The following is an 18,874-nucleotide window of genomic DNA, read 5'->3' on the forward strand; positions in this document are numbered from 1 at the left end:
AAGGCCTCGCTTGCGCTTGCGGGCGGTGCTGGGGCTCGCAGGGGCTGCCCTGCCTCGGGGCCTCCCGCGGCGCGGCCTCGGGACCCGCCCCAGGGCCGGCCCGTGCTGCGGCCGCTCCAGGGGAGCCGCTGGAAGCAGCCGCCTTCGGGCGTTGGGAGGGCTCCGCTCTCAGTTGAGAGTCGAATAAAAGTGCCCTGAAGGGTTTAAGGGCTGCGCCGCAGAGGCTGCTGTCAGTGCGTGGGTTAAAGGCGTCGCTAAGCTGTGTGCGGCTAGTTGGTAACGGAGCAATTTAACTTTATACACTTTAGCAGGATGCTTTATATTTGATGTGTCCCTGCCCAAGTTGCTCGAAATTAACAGACTGAATATTACAGTGGTAATTCGGCATGGGACAACAGTTGAAGGTGGATAAAAATATAGTAAGCTGCTTGACTGAAAACGTGATGAAAGCTATGTATTTTTGGCTTCAATGAAAGTTGATTTCTGTTTTGTTTCAAATAGACCTAGTACATTGTTCAGGATAATTATGCCACCACCTGTGCCTGAGCTAGGGAGAAACAAACTGCTGCAGCAGGGCATCCACTCATCTGCTTATTCCTAAGCATTTAAAAACCTTTCTGCTTTGGTAGCATTAGTTCACTAGTAATTGTACAGTGGGTTTTTCCCTCTCTTTGAGACCCTTGTCTGTAATTATGGATGGCACATTGTACCACAGAAATCATTAGCTTTGTCTGGTTCATAAATTTTTATATTGTTGTGCTACTAGGTTATTGCACAGGTGTGAAAAATAGTGTTAAATAAAGCATGTCAAATAGCCTAGATCTTTTTCTTCCTTAAAAGTTTTATGTGTAGTATCTCTACAAATAGCTTATTTATATGTCCATGAGGCTTGTAACAGATCCTGAAGCTCGCCATCAAGAAGTTATAGTTAGAAACCATTCATAACTCTTTGTCTAAGTTTGTATTTAGCTTATCATGAGTTACTTAATCATGATTGTTTTCAAAACATGTTTGCTTCATCCTTTCTGATTTTTGTGCTTTGAACTGTACACATATGGGATTTCTTTTTTTTCTGAATTGCAACCAAAATTTTTAAGGTTACTTTTTAATTGTGACTTGATATTTTTGTGATAATAAAACTTCTTTCACTTAAGACAACAAAATTGAGATAGCAAAATCTATGAAGACAATTAAACAGTGTTGTAGGGACTTGCTTCCAGTTTCAGGATTACCATTGAGTTGTTGGGTGCTCTACCTTATATTTAGTTAGGAAAATGTGAATTGCTGTTTGTTATTATATAGTTTTATTGGAATAATATGGCTTCCCTTCATTTTTGAAAGACGTTTAAACTGTGTTTCCTCTTTAGTCTCTTAATGTTTAACGTTCCTACTGTGCTATTGGGAGGTCTGACTGGCATGTAAGTCAGACTTGTTAATGTTGAAGTAGCTAGCTTCCTTCACTACATACTTCCAACTTCTTTTTAGAAGGCTTTTTTCCTTGAATTTTGGCGGGTTACGATGAGTGCACCGAGTAAAACGATAGAGCTGCAGCTGCAAGTGAAGCAAAATGCTGAAGAGCTGCAGGATTTTATGAGAGAATTGGAGAGCTGGGAAAAAGATATTAAAGAAGTGGATTCTGAACTCAGGAAACAGAGTGGGGTCCCAGAAGAGGTAAGAAAACACGAGACCTGTGTCAACTCGTGTCAACTCAGCTATTCATACTGTGATAATGTTTATAATAATTATGTTTTGCATTAGCAAAATTACATTTTTTTACTTAAAATATCTGAATAGAAGGCATAGAGTAATCCATGTGTTCTTCACTTGAAGTAAACTACAGATTCCTCTGTAAACTGCACCACCAACAGAGCTGTGGGCCAGTAGCACCAGAAGGTGATGAGGCCAGTAAACTTTTTATCAGTTCTGGGTAGATCTATGAGAATATTTCTGTTTGCAGCATCAGTATTGGTAATTTACTGCTGACATTTAGTATATTGAAGTGATTCTTTAGGGATACTCTGAAGACAGTTGTCTTCTAAAACTCGGTTTTATATCATACATGTAATATTTACTATTAAGTCTTTAAAGATTTATGCTTGTAGTTCTTAGTGGTTTTGTAGAGCTCATGAGAACAGCTTGCTGGATGGATTTCTAAAATAAAATTAGCCACTAGATATGTATTCTGTCTAGATACAGGTGTTGCAGATTCTTCAGTGCAAGTGATTTCCACACATCTGTTTTATAATAAGTTACTTAATTCTGTTTAGAATTTGCCACCAATTCGAAACAAGGCTTTTAAGAAAAAGAAGAAAAGCAAACATAAAGTCCCTTCAAAGATAACCTCTGAGGAAAACAAGAAAAACAAGATCAAGTCTTACGATTATGAAGCATGGGGAAAACTTGATGTGGTGAGTCTTAAGATTTGCTTTGTTGCCAGAGTCTTGTCCCCAGTTGATTCTGTGTTAAATAAGATTTTGTTCCAGTGCTGAGAATCAGTCCACTAGTCAGTATCTTACTGTGCTGGGTACTGTATGAACATAGGGTAGCTTTCTCCCAAAAAGATTGCAAATTTAGTATTTGGAATATTCATAAATACTTGGTTTTTTTTATTGACTGTGCTTTCATCTACCAGATTGAATTTTAGTTTAAGGGGAAAAAATAACCTGTTTTAACAATAAGCCTATTAAAAGGTCATAATTCTAGTAGAATATAAGACTAAGCACAACTGTCAGTATTGGAGGACACATTAATAAAATCTTACTTGTATTATTTTGCACTGTTAAATTACAATGAAGACAACATCTTGGTTTTTTGTTTCTGATTCCAGGATAAAATACTTGAAGAACTTGATAAAGAAGATAGTACTCATGATTCTGTATCTCCAGAATCAGACTCTGAAGAAGATGGAATTCATGTAGATGCTGAAAAGGCTCTTGCAGAGAAGGAAAAGGTTATAGAATTGTAGATGTTTATTATTGGTAAAGAAGAAATTTAGGTATAGGAGTATTTGCAATTTTCTTTTAAAAGATCATCTGCTGAGACCACTCATCTGGTGAAAGAATTGCCTATTTGGAAGTCTTTCTGTCTGCTTCCCTGCCCATTATTCCAAAATAGAAAATTCTCACTGCAGTTCTACTCCTCATTGTTGGTAGCAGCAAGCTTGGCATATTCTAATTAATGTGTGTCTGTGATGACAAATGTATTGGTGATGTTTTGCTTTGAGAAGTTAAATGGCTGTGTAGAATTGCTATATAGAGCAAACTGGTTTTTACCCGAACACAACATCTGAATGCCCCAAACTAAATCTGCAAGAACTTAAAAATACTCCCTTTGTGAGGCCAGCACATCTGGGAATGGTGGGTGAACTTCGTTGCTTTAATAGCGGAAAGTTCATACTGCTTCAGTTTTACCTAATAGAGTAGGAAATAGAAAGAGATCTGTCTCAGGCTTCGTTGCCATAAGAAGGAGGCTAAATTGTGTAGCAGCTTCTGTCTGTTTGATAAAATTCTCTGTTTGTAAGCAAACACCTAACCCATCTGCCAGTCAATATTGACTTCAGTAGTTCTAGCTTTGGTTTGGGTTTTTGTGGGTTGAGTTGTTTGTTTGTTTATTTTAAATTTTCTACATGCATGATATTTGTGTTGTATTCCTGCTGCTGTGGGAATTCCTTCACGTGCAGTCTACTCTGAGAAGCTGAGGTATCTTTGGCCATTATTATCTTGGCTGCAATGAGGTGTGTGAGGTGAAAGTTGTGTCCCAGAGGAGGCAGAAATGAAAATGTTGGCTTGGAACGCAAAGATGCCAAACCTAGTTACTGAAAACTTAAAAAAACCTCATTTGGTAATTTAAGTAGCTGTGTATATGCTTGTTACACATTTCTGGAAATGACCTAGAGATACAGAAAATGAATATTTTATAGACCTCTGTTAAAGAATATATAATGAAAATTATTTAATATGGTGCACTTAGAATGTGTTAGCATATTTCATAGTAAAGCAGTATTTTATGAGGAATGTTGAACAAAAATATTTAAGCATTTCTAGAGTACTTTGTATTTTTAGGGGTTTTAATTAGCATTGTAGCTGCCAATATACAGTAACTTGCTGAAAATTCTGAAAAATGCTGAAAAACTTGCTCTTTTCTATTCACAGGGTAATAAATACTTCAAACAAGGAAACTTTGATGAAGCTATAAAATGCTATACTAGAGGGATGCATTCTGATCCGTACAATCCAGTATTGCCCACAAACAGAGCATCAGCCTTTTATAGAATGAAAAAGTAAGCCTTGCATTGTTAAATCTGTGCTATTTTTGTACTTGAAATGCTACCTTCAGATTTTTGGTCTAGTTTTAATTCTTGATTTATGCATCATGCTGTGTTGTTGCAACCTGCCTTCCAGTTTCAAAGTAAAATAGAAATCACTGGGAGAAGCAATCTGCTAGTCTCCCTCATCAATTTTTCCTTGGCTTGCACACTAGCAGTTCACCATCTTCTGTGTTAACAGTGTAAGAATTCAAGAAAAAAGAGGAAGAGAAAGTTAAATTGCCTTTCACATTCAGTGAGCTCTATTTCTAAGGCTTTGATTTGTTTTGGGTGAAGAAAGGGGAGTTAGTTATTCTTTCTGCTCTTTCTTGTTTTAATGTATTCAGAATCAAGAAACGTGTAAGTATTTGGTTTGTGCCCCTGCTGAAGCATGTAAGATTCCCATGTTATCAAGAACCTGGTGAGCCTCAGAGTAAGATGAACTGCTGAAAATTTGTGTCCAAACTACTCGTTAATTTTTTTGATAGGTTTTCTGTTGCGGAATCTGACTGCAATTTAGCACTTGCTTTAGATAAAAATTATGTAAAGGCTTATGCGAGAAGAGGAGCCGCTCGCTTTGCTTTGAAAAATCTTCAAGGTGCTAAAGAAGGTGGGTCTTTTTTAAAAATCTTAAGATGCATACAAACTTGTGTGATCATCTTCTTTAGTGTAGGAATTTAATTTTCATTTCCTGTCAACAAAGAAATACCATGTTGCATTTCTTCTGGCAAAGTAAAATTCAAGTAGCAAGTCCAAATTATAGCGGTAGATGTTAGTAGTTGTTGAATAATTCAGCTTTAACTGTTCTAGAATGATGCAATACTTGAAATATCTCAGGCTTCTTGGTAATTACAAAAAAGGTATATCTCAAAAGAATGCTCTGCTTACTGGTCTGTGCTTCCTACCTGTAACATACTTTTCTGGTCTTCTGATAGATTATGAAAAAGTTTTGGAGCTGGATGCCAACAATTTTGAAGCAAAAAATGAACTGAAGAAAATTGATCAGGTAAAAAGATTAATAGATTCTAACATAAATTAATACACCCTGTTCCATTTATATCTGTGTCAATTTTTATAACAAGAACTGATTGAGTAAATTCTCAATAAAGATGCTTTTTCTGGCATCTAAAGTTCCCTGAGGTCAAAATCTTTAATGGAGTTTCTTTTGGAGAAACTCACACATATGCAACTATCAGTATAATACTGGATCCCAGATTAAGACTGCATGTGTGCACCATTTGATGTCTTTTTGCACTTGTTGTTGTTGGTTGGGTTTTGGTGAGTGGGTTGATTGGTTAGTATTTTCGTATAAGGAAGCACAGCACATGAGAGAGCTTCCGTGTTCTCTTGGCCATAAAACTGCATTGCTAGCCTGCTTGTAGTCCACTGATTGCTGTGGTCAACCAAAACAGAAAGTTGTTCTAAGAACAGAACAAAATCCTCCTAGTGCAAGTTAGATTCTTTTCACAACAGGGAGAATGCTAATTATTATGACTTTTGGAGCTATTAGCTCACCTGTCACTTCTGTATGAATTTGCTTACGCCTCTTCAACTGTGTTTTTGACAGTGCTTGAAAAATTTATTTTCAGAATGAAGATGCAAAGTCTCCAGTAATTGAAGAAATAAATGATACGTGAATTGGACATATAGAAAGGTTCCATGAGTCATTTCATGCTGTGCTTCAGAAGTTACATACTTCTAATTTACCAAGCATTATTCTGCCTTGCAGTCCCTCAAAGAATTACCTTTTCAAGAAACAAATTGTTTTTAAATTGTTTCTTCAATTTGTATTTAATTTACAACACAGGCACTTCTGTTAAAAAGCTTGGCAGATTTTCTTATCCTAAAAGTTTAGAAATTATTGTAATTTATGTTCTGAAACTGTTTAAGTGGGAAAATACTTACTGAAGGGGAAAATTATGTTTTTACAGGCTCTGTCATTGAAAGAAAATTCAGAACAGAAAGAGTTTGAGGATGCAGTCAGAACAGGATTAACAGATGAAGAGAAGCAGCGCATTGAAGACCAGCAGCTCAAGCAGAAGGCAATTGCAGAAAAAGATCTGGTAGGTCACAGGTTCTGGTGCAACAGGAGAAACCTAGCAAAGAAAAAGGTGCTGTTGTACTGTTAGTTATGCTGCTTTTAGTTATGCAAATGTATAAATTAAACCTGGCACCGCCTTGAACTTTATACATGGAATGTCCTTGATGTTACTTCAGGTGTTTCCCATTTTGCCTCTAGGAAGGTGAGTGGGACAGTGAGCTCTGTTTGGATTTGTCTAGAGGAATACTTACAAAAGGTAGCTTTTACAGCCCAGATTGTATATGTGAAATTTCAAATACACAGTAAGACAAGTAGAACTTAAACTGCACTTTACAAAGATTCCATTTCTCCATTGTTGTAAGTGTCTTGATGCTTCTTGTCCAAGGGGAGTTGTGGTCTATTTCTTGTTTTTAGACCTCTGATTACATGATGAATAGTAGTTATAAAAAGGACTTTGGGGGTGCAGGCAACAATGACAATGAAAATGTATCTCTAGATGCATAGCCTTGACTCACAGTTGGTTTATTGATTTCTCCCTGTCACCACTCTTTCAATAAATAATTAGCATTACCAACTGAACCATAATTTTTCTGCTCACTTACCTAGATATGTAACTCCTAACTTGTTATCATTATTCAGGTTTGCTATACTGGTTGTGAGAAGTAATCAGATAAGAATGAAAGTATGCATTAAGGAGCAAGAGTTTGACTAGGTCTCAGAAGAGAAATTTCAGTCCAATGCAATAGTTCATTGGCAGCAGAGCTGACTCACTGCAGGCTTGTTCCTGGTGACATGGATCAAGTCTGAACTGTGGCCTTTCTGGTTTTTTGTCAGTCAGTTAGTGAGAAGCAAAAGGTAATGTTAGTTCCCCAGAAGCAAACAAAAAAGGAATGTAATTTTCTTGTATGGAGCATTGGTTAGAAAACAACAACAACATTTGGACAAGTAATATTTGAGTATAAGTTTTATGGAGCAGGATAAATATGAATTTGTGAAGTCATAAAATCATCTTGAAAGGGGAATTGTAAATGTTCAGCTTGTGTTTAAATTCATGAGGTACAGGGTAGGTTATCCTGCACATCAAGCATAAAGCTAAATAAGTTGTAGACCTAGAAGTCTGCATTTGAACTATGCATGTAGCAAAGATTTTTTTTTTTTAATCCTTGAAGTATTAGAAAGTATTAAGATAGTTTGGAGGCAGAACACAAAAACGTAGATAGGAAGAAATAAGCTGTAACTGTCTGCCCTGATGTGGATGTTCTTTGCAATTCATCTTCATAATGTTGTCACTCTCTGCAAAAAAGGATAACAAAAAGTTAATTGCACTGAATTTTTACAATGCTGGGTTTTTTTTGTTTGGACCTAAATATTCCAGGGTAACGGTTATTTCAAAGAAGGAAAGTATGAGGCTGCAATAGAGTGCTACACCCGTGGTATCGCAGCAGATGGCACCAATGCACTGCTGCCAGCTAACAGAGCCATGGCCTACCTAAAGATTGAGAAGTAAGTGGAATTGCACATGCTGTATTGTTTGGTTTAGATCACGAGGAATAATGATCCTGCAGATTTTCACTCGAGTTATTGTCACTCCTTCTCATTTTTTTAGAATTCAGTATGGAATAAATCCAATTGAAAGCAGTAAAGGAGAGGGAACAAATCTGTATGTGTGATCTCAAAAGGCAATTTGTAGGAAGCAAGTTCTGAGAGAATAAAATAGCACCAGCGTGAAATAATGGTTTCTGAAGTTGGATTTTCATTCTTTTATGTGTGCAAAATCCAGATATTCACCTTTCCAGAAGGAGCTGTCCAAAGTTTTGTGTTCAGCTATGAAACCCAGTCCACTACTAAACATTGCTCTGTAAAAAGAAGTGAATTATAACTTCTGACTTTGGAGGGAGTGAATAACAGCTTTTTCTGGAAATTTTTACATTTTAAAATGGTATTTTTAACTTCGCTGATAGAGGCATGTGTGTGTTGCTTGTTTATTTGTAATTAAGCTTTATCCAAATAACCCAGAAACTGTATGGAAGTTCATGCTTTCCAGCAAATTAGATAAGTTCCATACAGCCAATTTTTAGGTGTGAACTTCGTTTGACTCTGTGATGGTGTGGTAATTTAAAACATGTAAGCTGGTAGCCTGAAGAGCAGAGGGTTATGTTGGTCATCTGTTTTAATGTGACATGACTTGAGTATCTTTAGAGACAGTAGATTGATCTCAAATTAGGATGAGTTGCATGGATAGTATTTGTGACCCAACACTTGTAATTTAAAGGACATCAGAATGCAATTACTCTTCTGTGAGATTCAGAGGAAGCAATACTTTAATTGAATGACCAAGCAAGAAAATTGTTTCCTTATGATGAATCCTGTATCATGAGTCTTTACATTTCAAAGAGGACTAAACATAAAATGCAACAAAAGCCCATTGGTATTCTCACAAACTGCTAGTGCTGATGAGAACAGCAAATAAAAATTAATTTGCATAACTTCAATGATAGTTTGAACATGGAGAGGAGGGATGAATGAAAATATTTAATTAAGCACGTAGTGGAATCATGATCTAATGTAACAATATAAATGGGATGAGGAAATTTAATCTTAAAATTAAGCAAATGACATTAATACAAGGATATTTTGAGTTCTCATTCTGAAATAGTTAAGGACAAGTCACAGAATTCCAAATGTAGAAAAATTTATTCTCATGCATACTTGCTTCTCCTCTCTGGTACGTTTTCTTTGTTTGTAATGGTATTTCTGGTTTTCAGAAGTACAAATCCATGGTACTAACTTGGATTTTAAGGCTGTTGTTGAATTTTTAAAGTGGACTCTGCTCTGACAAGCTTTAATGTGTTTTTTTTTTCTTTACAGAGGATGTGAATTTTTGTAATACTAAAAAGAGTCAGCACTCTGTTTTGAGATACCAAAAGACAGCTTAAATTTCAAGGGGCTGAGAAACCATATTTTGTGCGAGTTTTTTTTAATTCACATTTTAGCTCAGTGATATGCTTATGTATGTAGGTAATGAAGATCTACCTTTATATTTTAATTGGTTTGGGAAGTTCCATCATCTCAATTGAAACTGCCCCTTGAAACTGATTATTAATTTTGTGCTACGCTTTTGCTGAGGTACAAAGAGGCAGAAGATGACTGCACACAAGCTCTGCGCTTAGATGCTTCCTATTCTAAAGCTTTTGCCAGAAGAGGAGCTGCCAGAGTTGCTCTTGGGAAGCTAAAGGAAGCTATTCAAGGTATGATTTTGAATTAGCCTAAATATGGTAGGTAAGAGACTAGGTATAAGCACATCCTACTCTTTTTTTATGCTAACTTACTGAGATTGTCAGTGTAGAAGTTAAGAATGAAGCAGTTTCTCTTTAATTTCACTGAATATTTGTAAAAACTCTTGTGTTGGTGCCCACATAATGAAAAGACGTTTTTCACACATTTTGTGTGAAATTACAGCTGTTGCTGCTTATGATAAGTGGTAAGAAATGGTTTGGAAAGTTCATTTAAAAGTAGGAAATTATATAGGCTTTAGGATTACTTATAAGGGGACAGTGAAGTAGATTGAGAACTGACTGAACAGCAGATCCTAGAGTGTCTTACTCAGTGACACAGGGTCTAGTTGGAGGCCTGTCTCTAGTGGTGTCTCTCAAGGTTCAATACTGAGCCCATTGTGGTTTAACTTGTTCATCAGTGACTTGATGAAGGGGCAGATGCCTCCTCAGCCAGTTAAGTGATGATACAAAGCTTGGAGAAGCAGCTGATACCCCAGAGTGCTGTGAGGCTTCCAGAAGGACCTTGAGAGATTGGAGAGATGGGCAGAGAGGTACCTTCAGAAATCCAAAAGGCAAATGTATGGTCCTGCACCTGGAGAAGAGCAACCCCTGCACCAGCACAGACTGAGGCTGACCTGCTGGGAGAAGGACCTGTGGACAACAAGCTGCCCATGAGCCTGCAGTGCCCTTGTGGCCAGAAGGCCAATGGGATCCTGGGCTGCCTTAGGAAGAGCGCTGCCAGCAGGTCCAGGCAGGTGATCCTGCCCCTCCACTCAGCCCTGCTGAGGCACATCTGGAGCGCTGTGCCCAGTTCTGGGCTCCTCAGGGCAAGGGAGACATGGAGCTCCTGGAGTGGGTCCCACAGAGGGGGACAAAGATGATCAGGGGAAGGGAGCATCTCTCTTGTGAGGAAAGGCTGAGGGGGCTGTGCCTGTTCAGTCGGGAGAAGAGATGACTGAGGGCTGACCTCACCAATGTCTGTCAGTATCTGAAGGGAAGGTGGCAAAAGGATGGAGCCAGGCTCTGCTCGGTGGTTCCAAGCAATAGGACAGGAGGCAACAAGCAGAAACTGATGCACAGGGAGTTCTACCTGAATATGAGGAAGAAATTCTTACTGTGCAGATGATCAAGCACTGGAGCAGATTGCCCAGAGAGGTTGTGGAGTCTCCCTCAGTGGAGATATTCAAGAACTGTCTGAATGCCATCCTGTGCATTGCACTCCAGGATGGCCCTGCTTGAGCAGGGAGGTTGGACCATGTGACCCACTGGTGGCTGGTCCCTTCCAGTCTTGGCCATTTTGTCACTTACCTGCCTTTAATTGTTTTTAGAGCTATGAAAGGAAAATAGAAGGTTAAAAATCTACCATGTGTACATTGTAACTTGAAATATCTACAGTTTCTATGTTGTTTTTCACTCAGATTTTGAAGCTGTTCTGAAGCTGGAACCTGGAAATAAACAAGCAATAAATGAACTCACAAAAATAAGAAATGTATGTATGCTTATTTGGGTATAGTTGGGTTTTGTGTGTTTACGAGTTTTTTGTAAGGCTATAGTAGTATAAGGTTTTTATTCTTTATTACATAATTTTTAACATATCTTGTATTTACTCATGAAACACCTGATCTTTTGGACAACTTGGCATTTTTTTCAGGAATTAGCTGAGAAAGAGCAGCAGACTCACCAAGAATATCCTGCAATGTTGATAAAAGAAGCGGAAATCAAAAATATAGTGAAAATGATAGATAATCCATTACAGATTAAATCAACAGTAAGTTGTTACATGAATTGCTTTCTATAATGGTGGGAAAAGTAGAGTTTGGAGTTAAAATCTGCTTTCTATATTGTAGACTAACCCCTGATAGATAGCCTTCCCTGTGCCAAATACATAAATATGTGCTTTTGTCCAAAAATACATAAATTTACTCTTTTGATATTTTTCAAGAATATATACACACATGGAAATACTGATGTTCACAGCAGTGGTGGGATAAGCATTCAGCCTGCAGTACCACCCTCAGCCAACATGGCGTATGCATACATTTACAATGTGGAATAGGCAGGCAGCCCCAAACCATGGCTTGTGCCCATAGGTGACATTGCACTTGCAAGTAAATGAGAGAAAGTTGAGAACCTCTGGGTAAACTTTCCTTCATTTCTACTGCTGTTTACAGTTTTTACAGCAGCCATAGTGGTTATAAGATAAGTTGCCTCCTTGTGCCTCCTGCTGTCACCTAGGGCTGCTTTCCAGAGAGCTTTGGGCATGCATTTTCATCCATGTAAACTGCAGGACAGCTGGATATTGGTTCTCAATAAGCAATGTATTTGGACAATGAATTATAACCACCATCAGTGGTTATAATCAGATGAATGAGTTATAGATGAAAAAATGTAATACCGGGTTTCTTTATGTATTAGGCTTCCTCCTTTAGTACATTTAATCTTTATACATTCAGCAATGAGTTGTGTAAATACAAAGAGTGCTTGTACTTGGTTATGTGTATGCACTCATTCTATTTGAAAATCTTTGTTTGCCCTCATAAGTAATGTAATTCAGATGGATAGTTTTAATAGAAAGTGTGTGATTATTTTGATCCTTTGGGAGAGAGGAGTATTATGTCCTCTCTATAACTAGAAACATTATTTCTTTAAACCAAAATGAAGTAGCTGAAATACTACAGACAGTTATATTTATTAAGTGTTCACTTTGGCTGCTAAATTAAATGAAGACGCTAGGTTGGTTGTATTCCTCTTGTTATTTTGTTAAGGTAGAATAAGTATAGATGAAACATCTGTGCTTTTATTGCTGCCATTTCCTAGAAGTCTAAATTGTTGAGTGTGTTTAAGCATGTGCATTTGCATCAGTATTTCTAGAGCAGTACATAGTGTGTTCATGTTCAGGAATGAAGTTCGAAAGTAACAAGCAATGAGAGCTTTTTGTCTAAGACCTGTGATGGTGGTACTAGGTGATGGTCAAAAATAATGGGCATCATGAAGCATTTTAGCACATGATGGAATTAATTATCTTGGGATGTATGTTATTTGGTCAGTCAGCAGGGTTGACTTACAGATATTTATTATATGAAAATTTGAAGTTGTGGGCCTGTGTTGTTGGATATTTTTTGTTTTGCTAAATTACAAAGCTGTACCACGTAATGGGACAAAGTATATGATAGATGTTGCCTATTCAACCTTAGTGTGAAAAAGAAAAAAATTTCAATTATTACTGGGAAAACAGACTGCATATGGAGATCCATAAGGATACACTGCTTTATGAGGGTAAAGCAATAAAATTATCATATCAGGCTTCATGTAGATTTTTGTTTCCTGGTTTTGCCATTTACCTTTATGCAGAGTGTCTTCTCTGTGCACCACTGCAGAGGTAACTGGTTATCATCCAATTATTTTAAGTTACACACAGCTGTGTCTGGAGTCTGCTTAAACACTTGTGTTGAGTCCACACGTGACATGAGCTCTGTGCTCTGTTTAGAAGCCATTGCGAAGAATAGAGATTGAAGAAGTTGATGATGATGATACATCAGATGGTGACTTGCTCAGCACTACTTTAGTCAATAACTGGAGGAATTCAGTGAGTGTTGAAGCAACAGAAGCTCTAGATCAGGATGATCTGTTGACTACAGTTGATATTCCAAAAGCAAAGCACTTGAAAATAGAAGAAATCAGTGATACATCACTATCACAGTAAGTATAATAATTCTGATCCTCTTTTTAAAAGATAAGTGTAGTTTAAATATAATCTTAATTTCCAGATGTCTACATGTGGTGAGGTTTTGAAGATACTTTGGAGAATCTGAATTGGAAAAGCAGTGTTGAAAGAAATGGGTGGTTCCTGCACGTTTGCCTTGTTGACCACTCAGTGATTCAGACAAATATGGTCCATTTAGTGTCAGGTGGAAAACTCAGAATTATATTGCAAATATAAAAAGCATTTGTCTGCATGCTGTACTCTTTCTTGCTTGGTCACTCCATCTTCCCTAGCTGTTTTTACAACTTTTATTTGTTGTTTTTAGAAGATAGTTTGAACAGAGTTCAAGCATTCTTTGTACCCCAGTTACGTGAGAGAAGAGGAGCAGATGAGTGTCACCACCCTTTCCTCTGCTGAGGCAGGTGGTAGCTTCAGATGTGCTCAGTTTCTAGGTCACAGTGTTAGTTAGGCAAACTGAAGTCTGTCTTGCTGAAACTAGGCTGAAGTACAGAAGCTTTATCCTTGCTCAGTCTGAGAATTCATTGTCCACTGCATCGGCGCTGCCTCATTCTGTTGATACAAAGATTCCTTATCAAAAAACTACAGTGAGAAGCACTGGACCCACACATGTTTTCTAGCTCAGTTAGATGGATTTACTGTGAAGAGCTGAAGAAAAAAGTATATTCTTAGCCATTTCTTAATTTCTAAAAAATCAGTGGACTTAAATGAGAAATTGTAGGACAAAAAGTAGATCTGCTGCTATCAGTGTTGAAACTAGTTTATCCATTTGACATTGTTACTGCTTTGCATTATGAAATTACAGAAAATATGATTTTGTTTGTTTTTGGCAGGTATATATGGGAGTAACCTACTATAAAATGCAATTATTTCCAGAAAAAAAGTAGAGGGAGGCTGATTAAATTTAAGTATTGGCAGATGTGGGTTTTTTAGAAAAGGTGAAGAAAAGGAATTTTAAAATAACTGCTTAAACTAAAATACTATCTTTTCTAAAAAGTTTTCAGTATTTTAGCTTTTATTGAATAGAGGGATCTCCAATTAGGTCTCACTGTAGAATTTCCTTAAAAGTTGATTTGATTGTATGTTTCAAAATACCTTTGCAGGCTGCCTGTAAATGTGAAAGGAATTTCATCAACAATGCATCAGTCTTCTCCTGCAAGCCAACAGAGAGAAAAAGAAATCAGAAGGTCATTTATGTCTGCTTCTCCAGTTCCTCCCATTCCTACAAATTCTTTCCAGCTTGAATCTGACTTCAGAAAGTTGAAAGACTGCCCTGAAAACATGTACTTGTACCTGAAGGTATGAAACACAGAGTATCAACAGTGTTTGGACAATTTCTTCAACATCAGTTGAAGAAACAGTACCTTTAGGTGGAAGGGATAGATATGTTTAGAGTGCCTCAAGTATACAATAATCCCTTTACTTAATTGTCTTCACATAACAATAAGCAATCTTATGCACATTTGAGTTTTTCTTCTTTTGTGCCTTTTTATTTGCTTTAAGTACAGTCTCTGCGTTTTTTTCAAATATAGGCCCTTCTTTAAAGACTTTACATTAATAACTATTAAATTATAATTTTCTAATGACTGCTTCTAGGGTAATTAGATATAGCAACATTTTTAAACTGATCAAATGCTTGAAACAGCAATCTGCTTAATGTGTACTTTTACTCATTTATTTTGAAAAACAAAATCACTTAACATTTTTTTAAGTTAGAAATTACCATTAGTAAAAAACCCAAGCAAACAATCAAAAATAGTTGTTTCATGTTAAATTCTGTGATTTGATTTTTTTTCTTTCATGCCCTTCAGCATTGTCCATGACCTTCTAAAAATGCACATGTAATTCTCATGACTCAGTTGTATTTTTTTGTCTAAAATTAACTTTTAAAATTTTTCTATAGCAAATAGAGCCCTCGCTTTATGCAAAGCTGTTTCAGAAATCCTTAGATCCAGACTTGTTTAACCAGATCCTGAAAATTCTACATGACTTCTATATTGAGTAAGTTTAGCTCCTCCTTTGTTTTACATTGCTTACTGCTGTTTTGAAAGGTTTGGTGGTTTTGTGGTGGAGAGTGTTTGTTTTCTTGTTTTGTGTTTGGGAGTTTATTTTCTCTCTAGGCCCAACCTCGGGCTTACAGATTTGTTTCCAGCACACAGCATTGCATGAGCATAATTAGTGAAATAATTGGAATTACTTAGTACATGCTTCTTAAGAAGTGAAACTCATAATGAAAAAGCATGTAGAAAAGAAGTGAAAAAAATACTTTTACTGAGTGTTGTTGAATTGTGCTTTGCTAAAGAGCACCAGAAACTTGCATTAATTTGTATGAAATAACTTTTGTTCATATTATTGTGTGTGTATTCTGGGAGCACATAGAATTGCCCATTGTCCTCTATTTTAACTTTCTAAAGCTCAGAAATTTAGAGGGTTTTGGTTTTATGCCACACTTACTGTGATGCATTCAGACTTAATTATCTGCTAGCATTTTACAGTTGCCTGTAGCAAATGTGTATTGGAGACTGAGGTTCTGATAAGACAGGACCTGACAAGTTATTTTTGAAATTTCTATCCATGCTACCATTTGAGTCCTAAAGTTCATTTTGTCTGTCAGAGGCACTGTAGTGCTTTTCTGAATTACACTGTCTGAGAAGCACACACTCGATGTTTTTCAGTGTTGTTTTATGGAGATAAAGCAAGCATAAATCAATGTTTGCCTTTCCCTTGGTTTCCTTAAAAAGTAAAATATCTATCAAATGGGTGAAAAAATGCTGTCTTAGACATACAGTCCTGCATTTGGTGATACAACTTAAAAAGGCTAGGAAACTGCTGTTAGGTAAGAGTCCTGTCTCCCTCCAAATGAAATGTGAAATTATAACAGAAAGATACTATTTGTTAGTATTTGTAACAAAGGCAGTGCCTATTTACTGTTGACCAAACAATGTGAAATAAACACAATCTAGGAATTTTCTGTATGGATGAAAGTTAAGGCAGCTGTAATTGGCTCAGCCTTTCAATGAGCTTCCTAAGGCCACAGGTGCTGCTTCCTTTCACACTACCTGATACATATAAAAATAGTGATATTTTGGCCAGGTGTAAGCTTTAAATCATGTAGTAGGTGTTCTGTACGTGATCATCAGCCAAATTGCATCAGTCTAGGTTTTTGTATTTCTTGACTCTTGCTCAGTAGAACAACAATACCTACATAAAGGTTTCTGGATATTGACTTTTTGCTTTGTGAATGGACAAGTGGAAAGACAAAGATAGTGAATATGAAAGGGTAATTTTATTTGTCCTTTAATTTCTTGTTCCTGAATTCTTCAATATTGCTTGCAGCTACTGAATATTTCTAATCACCAGTGGTTATTTTTATATTTTTAATAATCTTCTTCAGGAAAGAGAAGCCATCACTCATCCTTGAAATCCTCCAGAGGCTCTCTGAATTAAAAAGATTTGATATGGCAGTAATGTTTATGTCAGGTTCAGAAAAAAAAAGTAAGTAATTTGGTAGTGTCTTTGTGATACTGTAGAATCTGGCAAAAATATGTAAAACGTAGCATTACTCTTGTTTATTCTATGTAATAATCATTTTAGTTGTCTAGTTTTTTATTGTTTTAGAAGTTAATATGAATGTAATGTAATTTTTCTTAATCCTTTGACTCTATTTATTGTTTAGACTAGAAAACTACAGCTAAATCCTCTTATTTTAATCAGTAATACCACTGCATTTTATTCTGATAAAATAAGCTTTGCCATCTTGTCAGTTTGTAGCTGGTAATGTTACAAATTTATGAATTTGTATGAAATCCTACATCTGAGATCCAAGGTATCCAGATTATACAGTTTCCACAGTTTACGACTATTTCTTGGCAAATCCTGACTTTTCTGTTGGCAAAAGAATGAGAACAGAGTCTCTAAAGCACTCAGCCTAGTTGTCTGTCCTGTTCTGGAGGCATCAGTCATGTTAGTTTGCAATTTGTGTTGACATTGGCTTGAATTCATGGTTTCTAAAAGTGGGTTTTGTCTCAAACTTTTTCTTTATTTAGTGCACCAGACAGACTATGTAATAGAGACTCTTAGAAGAAAAACATTTCTCTGGGTCTATGTAAATTTAAATTCACTATCTACAGCTGAGTTTCACTAATTCATATTTCAAAAAATTTTAAGTATATGGTAATCTCCTTAAAATAAAATAACTTGACTTACTGAAGTGCAATGCCTCTTATGAATGCCTTTTCCTGATGTAAGCTTGATCTGCCATTGGCATTAATGTTTGTCTTCTGCATGTAGTGGCATAGTGTCAAGTTAGTGAAGAAACTAAAAGCTCTCTGTTGCCTGGATTATGCACCTGTGTAAGGAAGTGTTGCTAGGCAGCTCCTGGGCATTGAAACAAAGTGAGAGTTTTGCTTTGCTACTTGTGTTCATCCTCCCAGTAGTTCAAAAATGTATTTGTATTTCAGCTGTATAATCTATATGCCCCTTACTTTCACCAAGGAAAGAATTGGATTAACTTATTTAAAGAATGTGAGTTACAAAAATAAGGATTCATGTTGGGATTTTCTTTTTCAGTTACACAGGTATTATTCAATCATGTGAACCATATGGGATTAAAAGATGCTTCTGTTGAAGAATTGGAGAAGAAATACGGCATTTTCTCTTAGCAACATAGCTGATGTAAATGTCTAGTTTTGCACCTTTTCCATGCAGAAATTAGCTAAGAAGGCTGTAAAGACTGCAATTTTGTTGCTTTTTATAAATAATGAAACTCTTAAGCTTGGGTTAGCCAAATGGCAAGTGCCTGAAGAGATCATTATTTAGTTCTGAAGTACACTTGTTCTCCAGTACCTGAAACAATATGGATCTACATTTTCTTCAGTGGAATCTGTTTGCCTGAAAACCAGTTGGGCAGATTGCCATTCAGGATCTGGACTGTAGATAGAGATCTTTATTAAAAGGAAAAAGATATTTATAAACATGTCTTTGTTTATCAAATGCTGTATATTAGAATTATGCATGGGATTTTTACTTTAGAAAATAAACTGAATGTTGAATTGAAGATGTTATATTTTTAAGGGTTTTTTTATTAAGATGCCTAAATCTCCCTTCTGTAAAGATCCATCACATCAGAATTTCTGCTGTGCAAAGTGAATCTGAAGTATGATGGCAAGAAAATTCCAGAATTTTTACTTGAGTTTATCTAAAAGTGAAGTTTAAGCATTGTGGTAGCTGAGAACCTCTGAAGCTCTTCCTGTGAACCTCAACTGTAATTGCAGAATAGAAGGAAGACAGATACTGTAGAATTAAACAAAAAGTTTAAAGGAAAACACTTTCTGTCTTCTTTCAAGAGTACTTTTAAAACAATCTGCTGAAACCTAATCCTTGTGGGTCAGTTGTTCCTGAGTGGGTAAACCCCTTAAGATCGCTCAGGAGGCTAAGCAAAATACCTCAACAGTAGAAGAAGGCAAAAGCCTGAAATTAACTGAAATCTTAGATAAGATTGAGCATGAGGCATGATAAATTACTGCTCACATGAC

The 18,874-nt window shown here is 36.5% G+C and overlaps 1 protein-coding gene across 1 annotated transcript; it reads left to right on the plus strand.

Moving 5' to 3' along the window:
- The first annotated feature begins 162 nt into the window (after positions 1-162).
- On the plus strand, positions 163-18,396 carry RPAP3 (RNA polymerase II associated protein 3). Its single transcript, XM_058022960.1, has 16 exons — positions 163-1,671; positions 2,268-2,408; positions 2,828-2,950; positions 4,152-4,279; positions 4,792-4,913; positions 5,239-5,309; positions 6,235-6,366; positions 7,720-7,847; positions 9,471-9,592; positions 11,038-11,108; positions 11,271-11,387; positions 13,107-13,318; positions 14,444-14,639; positions 15,244-15,341; positions 16,735-16,835; positions 17,910-18,396. The coding sequence occupies exons 1-16, from the start codon at positions 1,519-1,521 to the stop codon at positions 17,999-18,001; spliced, it is 2,007 nt and encodes a 668-aa protein (XP_057878943.1). The 5' UTR covers positions 163-1,518; the 3' UTR covers positions 18,002-18,396.
- The last annotated feature ends 478 nt before the right edge of the window (positions 18,397-18,874 follow it).

The sequence above is a fragment of the Melospiza georgiana genome, chromosome 4 (assembly GCF_028018845.1).
Source record: "Melospiza georgiana isolate bMelGeo1 chromosome 4, bMelGeo1.pri, whole genome shotgun sequence".
NCBI classification, from domain to species: Eukaryota; Metazoa; Chordata; class Aves; order Passeriformes; family Passerellidae; genus Melospiza; species Melospiza georgiana.